Here is a 10,096-nt window from a genome sequence, read left to right as displayed (position 1 = left end):
CATTTGAATTTACATAATTTTGAAAATATAAACACTCGCACTTACATGTAATTGGGATAAAACATTCTGCATATTTGCAATTTTATATTAAAATTGAAAATTTATTAGTTTTTAGCTTTTAGTGGGTATGCTCGTTTTTTTTAAAGTATAGGAAGGATGTCAAGCTGTATGTGTAACATTAAAATTTCTTTTCTATTACTTTGTAATATCTTTAAGCATATTTATCTTTACCGTCCAGCGTTGGACTGATCGTTGAGACACTGTTCCCAGCAGATCACCGAAGTTAAGCATCACTGGCAGCTGTCAGTGTGCGGGTGGGTGACCACTTGAATCAGTCTGCGTAGGGACTGAGGGTTTCAAATTTTGAAATTTTATTAACATAAATCCCTTTTAGAATTTAAAAGAAATAAGTGATTTTAATAAGAATTTGAAATTATTTTCAAGTGCCATATGCAGCCTAAAGTTATGCTATAACATTCGCTTGTTATTTATTATAAATCGCGTGTACAAATAGAATTTTATTAATATTTCGTTTACAAAAATATTAACATAATAAGTTGTGAAAGCGGAAGTTTCAAAAATAATGTACGTTAAAACGATAATGATAATGAGAAATTCCAAAGTTTCGCTTTTGATAAATTTAATAAAGAGGAAACGATAAATTCAAAAAGATAAGTTGCAAGTTCAATAAAAAAGCGATAATTCCTTACAAATCTAAGAGCTCAAGCGTTTTCGGTAAGTTTAATTTTTTCTTTATTCTTTCTTCCAAATTTACAAAATTTATATGAATAAATAATGAGCACATTTTGATATTTAACAATTTTGATGTTATTTATTTTTAAGTAGTTCTATATTTAATAATGACAAATTTCTACATTTTATGATAACTTTGTCAACGTGGCAGGGAAGTCAAAAATATTTATAAATTTTGCTAGAGAAATGAAATAAGACATTAATTTTCACCATAATAAATTACTAATAAATTACGCGAATTTTTTATCTCAAATTAAGCGACTGGTTGATATTTAATTAATCAAGTGGTAGGGAACATTCGAAAATATCATATGAATCTCAGCATAAATGCCTTGTCACTTTTTTCATAAAAAAGATTTTTATATTATTTTATAATATAGCATTTTTGTAAATTTCATTCACTGTTAGTCCAGAATGGACTAAAAAAATGTAAAAGGTGGGAGATGTGGATCAAAATAAACTATTAAGATAAATTTTTTTCATATTATTTCTACTGCAAATCTGTTGCTGTGGCTCAGTTGTTAAGGCACTAACTCATTGTAAAAATTGAGGTTCAATCTCCAGCAGCTGCTTGAAGATCACCCATCTTTCTCTCAACCCAGGTGACAGGTTGTTTAGAAAGTAAATACGGCTTGTGCGCAATGATGACTTCATTGCCACAAGCATGTCGTTTATCAGGAAATTGTAGAGCCTTAGCTTCCATGACATAAAACCTATTTTTGAGACTAGTACGCTATCTACCAATAAGTATTTAGACACTTATGCAAATGACTATACCTGTGGTCTTGAGATACGTCACGCCCTCCGCCGGTATATATCGTGTAGGGAACAATATCGGCATTAGATCCCTGCAAGATGCCTACTGTACTATTTTGGATGACAATGTGCTTCCTACGTTGCGGCTGTTTTACGGTGTGGACCCCTGTTACTTCCAGGACGACAATGACAGCTGTCATGTAGCGAGGGTCACCAAGGCTTGGTATGGTGCCAATGGGGTTAATCGAATGGACTGGCCTGCCCAGAGCCCAGACCTGAACCCTATCGAGAACATCTGGGACGAGTTGGATCACCAAATTAAGGGGTGTACTACCCGTCCAAAATAGACGAAGGAACTTACATGTCTTCTCCAAGCCGAGTGGAAGAAAATACCACTAGCCGTCACACAAGGACTTGTAGAAAGTATTCCCCGGAGGGTTCACGCTGCAATTGCCTCTCGTGAAGGCTCTACCAACTATTGATTATGAATAAAGCCTGTGTTTCTTTTCAATCACACGTGTCCAAATACTTGTTGGAAGATAGTGTATTTTCAAAACGATGTGATGAAAAAATTTCCTACTTCATACATTCATTAAACATTTTCAGAATAATTTATAAAATTTCGATCATTAAATATTTTCGAAATAATAAATAGCCCTTCTTTGACTTATATTTCGACTAAGTCCCAAGGTTTCACGGTCTATCATTATATATCTATATATCTATCAAGAAGACCTATCATTTAGAGTAGAGTACCATAAGCGGAAAAAAAATTGAGAACCGCTATTCTAGCGACTGGAAACTACCTGACGCTTGAGATATAATATTAGAATTAATTTTAGGTCAAAAAATTTCTAAAGTAGTCCAAACTTTGCAATATTAATAACAATATGAAAAAATTGAACGTACAATGCGCAGAAAGATAAACGGGCCACCCTGAATAACTTTTGATCTAATAATCAGATCATCACGTTCTACGACTCTATCTTAATGGTTCGAGGGGGCGACCTCAAACAAGCTAATTAATCAGTGCAGACGATATTTTAAGTTACGAAATCGGACACAAGATCGTACTTTCTCTGAATAAACATATCTCTTTTTGATGGATTCAGATTTCTGACCCCTGAAATGAAGGGGTAGCTGCAATCTGGGAAATATGGTCCCAATAGTTTGGTCGAAAGTGCGGTAGGACCCTTCATGTTAGTTTTACTTTTTGCGTATTTCACCATATCTCGGAAATTTTTTAAGCTGATTGAAAACACGCAATTATAAAATTCATTTATCCAAAGATAATTTCATGCAAAAAATAATTTTCAGTAAATATTTATTATTTTATTTATTACTAGTCGAAAAAATTTTGAATTATGATGCATAAAAGTTTTTACAATATTTAAAAAAATGTAATTTCGCATGACAAAATACAAAATTTGAGCGAAATCGGTACTTCGAAAAAGTCGTATCGTATACTTTATACTACAACTAATTTGAGAACATAATTTTAAAAAGTAAATGAATTTGGTCAAATAGAATGTAAAATTGGGGGACATGACTGTTATCATGGAAGAAAATATAATCCATGGATATAATTTGTTTTTGACAATTCTAAGCAAATTTTTCGTTCATTTGATTGATGTAGTTAAGTTTCAGGTTTTGAAATTTGTGCGTTATTTAATGGTATAAGTTCATTTTGTCTGAACACTTTATGTTTCAGATTTTTAATTTTTCGTTGTTTCTATTTGATTGACATTTATTGAAATTAATGTTTCAATTTCGGTGGAATATACGGTTTCTACAGACTATGGGACATCCTGCACCTTTATAAAAAAGCGAAACACATCTTAATTCCTATTAGCCAATAAAACATTTTTATTTTAGTTAAATTCACAAAGAATATTTCAGTATATTTCAAATAAATTTAAGCACATTTTAATATAAATTAAGTAACTAAATAGAAAATATTATTTAAGATTTAACATATACTAGCCTACTTAATTGAATGTAATTTGAATTTAACATTTGTCTGACTGTTATAAGAATGAATTTTTTTTTGTAAACTATAGAATTTTTTATGTGACGTTAATCATACCTGCCAACTTTTAATCCCTTCCATTATCATTTTTCCCAGTGGTATTAAAATGGAATTAAAACTTCAATTTTAAGCAAACAAATACGTTGTATTTGAAAAAACTTAAGTTGACAACCATGATAGTAACGTATATTAATATATGTGCTTCATTTTTGTAAGAATAGTGGTGATCAAAATCATTTAAAAATTAAGTTTATAAAAGAAAAAATAGTATATATTTACTACCACTTTAAATATGAAAATAAAATCTTCCGAAAAATCCAAAAGAGTTGGCAGGTATGCGTTATGCAAAATTTTTGCTTCTTTTTAGATTATCTGTAATTAGTTCCTGGAAGCAATGACATCCCAAGTTGTGAGACCGGTAAGTTGTTTAGTTGATATTTTAAATTTTAGTTTGTTTTTCAGTTTCAAGGAAAAATAATAAATAGATATTTCAGTGAATTTGCGGACATTTGTTGAGTTATTGTATAACAGTTTAGGATTTGTTTTTGCAAGGCAATATAGCTTAAATCCATTGTTCCCAATTTTTTTCGGCTATGGATCTACCTTCTTTCAGTGGAACCCCGACTTTATAAATAAAGTTTAAAAAGACAATTATCAGCCTATTAACTAATAAAAGACTACATTATTTTCAATAATAAAAAGAATAAATTTTTTTCATCTTTTATCATATATAATCTTAATAAGTTTTATATCACATAGTTGAATTCACACTTCTGAATCTTATAAATAGTTTAGTTACATATAGTTTAATGTTTACCGAGCAGTGGCACTTAACATTAAAAAAAAAAAAAATATGAGTTTGGAGTAAACCGGGCAATGTCACTCGATTCGATTAATTAACTCGATTATTAAAAATAATAAACAGCGATTATTATGAATAGCAGAACGAGAGATGCACAAATATTTTTATGAATCGGAAGGACTGTAATAATTTTTTTTACACATTTCCTCATAACACACAACATTGTTCTTTACTTCAATTTTTTCAATCACTTCACTTTTCAAAAAAATATTAGAAATAAATAACTGCTTCGAACTGAAATGTTATTACTTAAAAGTATACAACTCCTTTCTAGACAATTTTTTAGACGCGTGATTCAAACAGCAATGTAAACAAAACCTTGAATACTGAACAGGATTATGAAAGTCGAAAGAAGATGTGGGACTCTGTAACAATTAAATAGAAAGATTATTAAACTAAATAAATTTCATTTATAAAGAAGTTTGATATTTTGAGAGACATGGACATAATACCAAGCCTACTTCGAAAGACACGATAATTTCTAGTAAAATTAACTTCAACATTTTATGCTTAAGGCAACCGTAAAAGTAAGTAACTATCACAGATATTGTAAAAAAATCAATATGCGCATCAATCGTTAACTTCATATTCGCAATCGCAACGCCTGAACACGCCCTCTAGCGGCTTTTATTTATTATTTTAAGGCTTTTATTTATTAAGTTTTCATTTAGTTCTATCAAAAACATTGGCAGAGTAGGACGCCATTTTTACGCAGCAAATAAGAAGCAAAATTTCCTTAAGGAACGACCCAGAACATTGGTAAATCTTCCTGAAACAGAACGCGCCAAGAACAATTTCTCAATAATTTTTACCTTACTATTATCAACAAACTTGCAATCGATAACTTCGTTTTCGTGATCGCATACTGTTACAGATGTGAGTATTACGGTAAAAAATATATACATTTTTTTTGCTTCAATTCATTGCAAATTAAAGTGAAGTCAACATTGCTTACTTCATTCGAATGAATAAATGTGATTTCAGAACGTGCTGAAATCACATTCTGTAATAGTTAAAGAGCCGGCCTGGTGGCCGAGCGGTTAGCATGCCTGACTGCGAAGGCTGCGGGTTCGAATCCCGCTCTGGGCATGGATGTTTCTCTCTCTCTCTCTTTGTGCTGTCCTCTGTTTTGTGTGTATGATGTGTGAATGTGGCCCACCCTATAAACGGGTTTGTGGCAGTGTGGCGTGGGCAATGTTGCTCGCCTCCGTGACTTTGGTTCACAGGTGCCCACTGGGTAACGCGAAATGAGCAACAATTCTGGCCTAGTATAGGCAAAATATTCAAATTCAGTGCCTGCCATTAGAAAAAAAAATAGTTAAAGAATATTCCTCTTCTTTATAGAATAGTATATATTTCTAAATGTATATAATTCGGAAAACAATAATAAAGCATCATCCGAATTACCTGAAATAGTATCATTTGTGTTGATTATTAATAATTTTGTTTTGTTGAAAATGTCTTACTTTCACTCATAGATTTGAAATAATTCAAACGAAAAAAAAAGGATTTAATTTAATAATTTCATTTTTTGGCATAACTGGAATGATCTCTCTATCTACAAAAATCAAAGTCTCTAATTGGTATTAGTTTTCATAAAGTAAAAATTATTCATGGCAATTTTTCTGTTTTAAATATTAAGCTTTTTATAGAAATTTTATTATTTAGTTATTTGAGTATTTTACAATGTTCACACACACTTTGCATCATTCTGTTGTTAATCAAACCAATAAATGATCCCTTTGCGGCATAGTCGAGGGGTGATGTGGTTGCATTATTTTATTGCACGATGTTTGCAAGCTGTAGTAGTTGCTTTTCTATCAATTAAACATTCCAATGATTTTAGGGACTTCCGTATACAGGCATTATTCCGAATGGTATTCAAGAGAGAAGTGTTATTGAAATCAATGGAACCGTTTTAAAAGGATATGGGTGGTAAGTAACGTATGAAACTTTCAAATCTTACTTATTAGTAAAATGTGCTATTTTTTAAATTCTATCTCTTACTTTATAAAAAGTAGAGTTTAAATATTCGATAAAATAAAAAAAAGTTGTTTTCTAATATTTAAATGCAGTTAAAACTAGAATTCTCCTTCCTGAGCCATGCCCAGAAAGCATGTAACCTGACGACAATCCTGTGTCGGAATTTTCTTTTGTTGTTGTTGACGTATGCCTGTTAAGACAGAGGGGTGCAATTGTTCTTGTTTTCCAGTGGCGTCATCTATGGCCAAGAAATCGACTTCTGCCACACCCATACGTCACACCTGATTATAGGGCGGACCCATTCATACATCCATACATTCATTCACAGGAACTTTCTTTTCATTGTCACGAAAATGCTTGTACTTTTTTTGTCGTATGCCTGTTTTAGGCAGTGGGGGCGCGATTGTTCCTGTTTTTCAGTGGCGCCATCTATGGTCAGGAATTCGACTTCTGTCACGCCATTCACACAGCCACAACCCGTTTATAGGGCGGATCGCCTTCACACACAAAAGAGAAAGGACATAGAACACAGAGAGAGAGAAAGAAACATTCATGCCTTGCCCGGGATTCGAACCCAGGACCTTTTTGCTGCAAGGACAGTTTCTTGCCCCCTACATAGGCCGGGCGGCAATGCTTGTACTAAAAATCTTTTTTCTATAAGCAAACAGGTCTGCAGTTCCAAACCTTTCATCCTAAAAGAATTAAAAATTATTTTTTAAAGCTTTTTTAAAAAGTATTGCCACTTAGATCTGAAATGACGTTTTAGCTGACGTTACACTAGCGATAGGATCAAGTTGCATAGTCCATTAAAATTTCATGACAAGGTGGATTTTAGCTGAGCATACAAGACTTTGCGAAAAGAAACCTTATAATTACCTAGATTTAAGATTATTTTCACCTTAAGACTAGCTTTAATAAAGGATTTCTCCCGCTTGAAAACCTTGAGTCAACCTCGATTTAAGGTTTTTGTATAGAAGGTTGTTTTCCAATTTTTTGGATTATGATAATGTGCGTCGAATAGAGCAGATTGTCACAGATCTCGTTTCAAGGTTAGAAGGCTTACATGTAAACCGTATTAAAAACCCTTTAGGTTTACATTCAAAGGTTATTGTTGAGTGAAAATAAACCTTATTTTGCTATCTGGGTTGAGGTATCTATACCGTGGTCAATACGCCGAACCGTGAAACAGTACTTTAGTTATGATTTAATAGGAAACTTATGTTTCAGTTTTTATTAACTTAATTTTATTTCGATTTTTTTAGAAAATCGATTTACCTAACGTCTACGATTAAGGGCACAACTTAGTTCTTAATAAAAATAAACTTCGTTTGGAATATGTTACTTATCCTCGAACAACCGTTTGAATTTTTATTTTGTATTATTTTTACTGAATTCTAAATTCAAAGATACTCGACAATGAAGAATATTAAGACGATTTTTCGTTTCTCACGAATAATTAATTTGCTTTCATGTGTTGTGAGCAAAATAAAAAATAATTTAGCTTAATAATAAACGTCTTGAATAACTTTTGACCTAATGATCCGATTTTCCGGTAATTGAAATTTTTAATGATTTCAAAGCTTCTCGATAAATATACTAATTAATTAAATAGTGTGTGGGGGTTTGATAATATTTATATTTAAAAAAAAAATGTAAAAAAATTATATGGCTTAATTTTTTCAAGTTTTTATTCATTTCAAGTATTTGCGCAAACAGAAGCTACTAATCGATTTCAAAAAAATGCCTATTTAATTTCGCTACAATGATAAACTTTTTTGCACTAAAGTTCTCCGAAATTCACAAATAAATTTTTTCCACCTACTATATTCAACACATTTCATTATTACTTTAAATTTGAAAAGAAATAATTTAAATTGTTTTTCCACCACTTAATATTTTAAAATAATGTTTATATGAAAATTAAAGTTATTCTTGAGAACAACGAAGGTCCTGTGAGCAATAAAAAAGTCGTGTTTATAAAATTAAATTTCGCTGGAATAAATCAACCGATTTCAAATTATCAACCGAGCTCAAATTTTCTATTTAGCAATGTAATATTACATACTTTAAAACAAAAAATTGTTTGCCTTACAAATCAATTTTTTTCGGCTACTGTATAATAAAATAATTAAAATTAATATGTACATACTGAATTTCATTTTTTGCAGGGAGTTATTGGATAAACGAATTTTATAACTGTGTCTAAAAAGTTTTCAATTCGCTTAAAAATTTCTCGAGATATGATGAAATACGCAAAAAGTAAAATTAACATTAAGGGGTCCTAAGTTTGGCACGCTCTCCTGACCAAACTATGGAGAACAAAATTACCCAGTTTGCTGTTACCCCCTACATTATAGGGGTACCGAAACCCAAATCCGCCAAAAAAAAGATATGTTTATTTTGAGAAAATACGTTATTGTGTCTGATATCTTAACTTAAAATATCGTCTGCACCTTTTAATTCAAGAAAAACTTGAAGTAATGTGGATGGAGTCGTGATGGCTCAGGAGATGGAGCGGTCGCCTTCCAATTAGCTGAATCGGGTTCGAATCCGAGCGATAGACCGACCACAGTGCTAACGTAAATTATCCTCATTGGTAGGCGGAGTGTGGATTAGATTCCCCTTGCCGTCAGGCTAACCATGGGATATTTTCATGCTTTTCCTATCCATGTAACGCAAATGCGGGTTAGTTCAACACCTCCTGGAAAAGAGAAGGCCTCTGCACGGGTTACCATAAGTATCCTTTAGTAGTCCAAACGTAATGACATCTTTCTTATTTTCAACCACTGCGCAGCTTAGTACCCCGAACGCAATGGCATCTTTCTTATTTTTTATCAACTGCGCAGTTAACTTCGTCACATCGTACTACTAAATTGATCCGTGCTGAGGCAACACCTCCTAGAATAAGGAAGGCCTAAGCACGGATCAATTTAGTAGTACGATGTGACGAAGTTAACTGCGCAGTTGATAAAAAATAAGAAAGATGCCATTGCGTTCGGGGTACTAAGCTGCGCAGTGGTTGAAAATAAGAAAGATGTCATTACGTTTGGACTACTAAAGGATACTTATGGTAACCCGTGCAGAGGCCTACTCTTTTCCAGGAGGTGTTGGCTGAGGCCTTCCTACTTCTAGGAGGTGTTGATTAGTTTCATCAAAAAAGTCCTCCACGAAAGCAAGTTTCTCCCAAAGCTTGATCCTGGATTTCCTTTGTGTTCCGGATTGGGTTCAAAATTATAATGCTTCGGAGTTGATCATTAGTCGTCGTAAACAGAAAATTGGATCGGCTGTTCAGCGACGGTTATCCATAAATAAAAAATAAGTAATGTAGATGTTTTTAGTTTCTGAAATTAGTTCTGAATTAATGTACTAAACTGCATTTAAAATTCGCAGGTTTGATATAAACCTCCTTGCCGGAATAGATACTACCTATTCCGATAGACCACTACACATAAGTGTTAGAATGGACAAAAATGTTGCAGTTCGGAATACTTTACAGCATGATAGTTGGCTAACAGAAGAACGACAAGGAAAGTTTCCTTTTAGGCAAGGACAAAGTTTCACGATGAAGATTGAAGTGAAGTCGCATTGCTATTCGGTAAGTGGCATTTGAATCCCATGAGAAGAAAAATGAAGAGTTTTATTTCGCACGGTTTGGAAATCCATAAAAAAGAAAATTAGATGAAAATTTCCTTGTTTTGATGATAAATAGGGAT

The 10,096-nt window shown here is 32.5% G+C and overlaps 1 protein-coding gene across 1 annotated transcript in view; it reads left to right on the top strand.

Moving 5' to 3' along the window:
- Positions 1-635: 635 nt before the first annotated feature.
- The window catches only part of LOC122273861 (galectin-4-like), a 28,431-nt gene continuing 18,970 nt past the window's right edge, over positions 636-10,096 (top strand). The window contains exons 1-4 of the mRNA XM_087164132.1: positions 636-735; positions 3,906-3,956; positions 6,247-6,335; positions 9,774-9,978. Coding sequence (XP_087020258.1) covers positions 3,933-3,956; positions 6,247-6,335; positions 9,774-9,978 — 318 coding nt within the window. The 5' untranslated portion in view covers positions 636-735; positions 3,906-3,932. The remainder of the gene's footprint in view (positions 736-3,905; positions 3,957-6,246; positions 6,336-9,773; positions 9,979-10,096) is intronic.

The sequence above is a fragment of the Parasteatoda tepidariorum genome, chromosome 5 (assembly GCF_982258835.1).
Source record: "Parasteatoda tepidariorum strain Cologne lab strain chromosome 5, Ptep-v5.0, whole genome shotgun sequence".
Classification (NCBI taxonomy): domain Eukaryota; kingdom Metazoa; phylum Arthropoda; class Arachnida; order Araneae; family Theridiidae; genus Parasteatoda; species Parasteatoda tepidariorum.
Note: the sequence above shows the minus strand (reverse complement) of the source record. Positions and strands in the feature narration are given on the sequence as shown.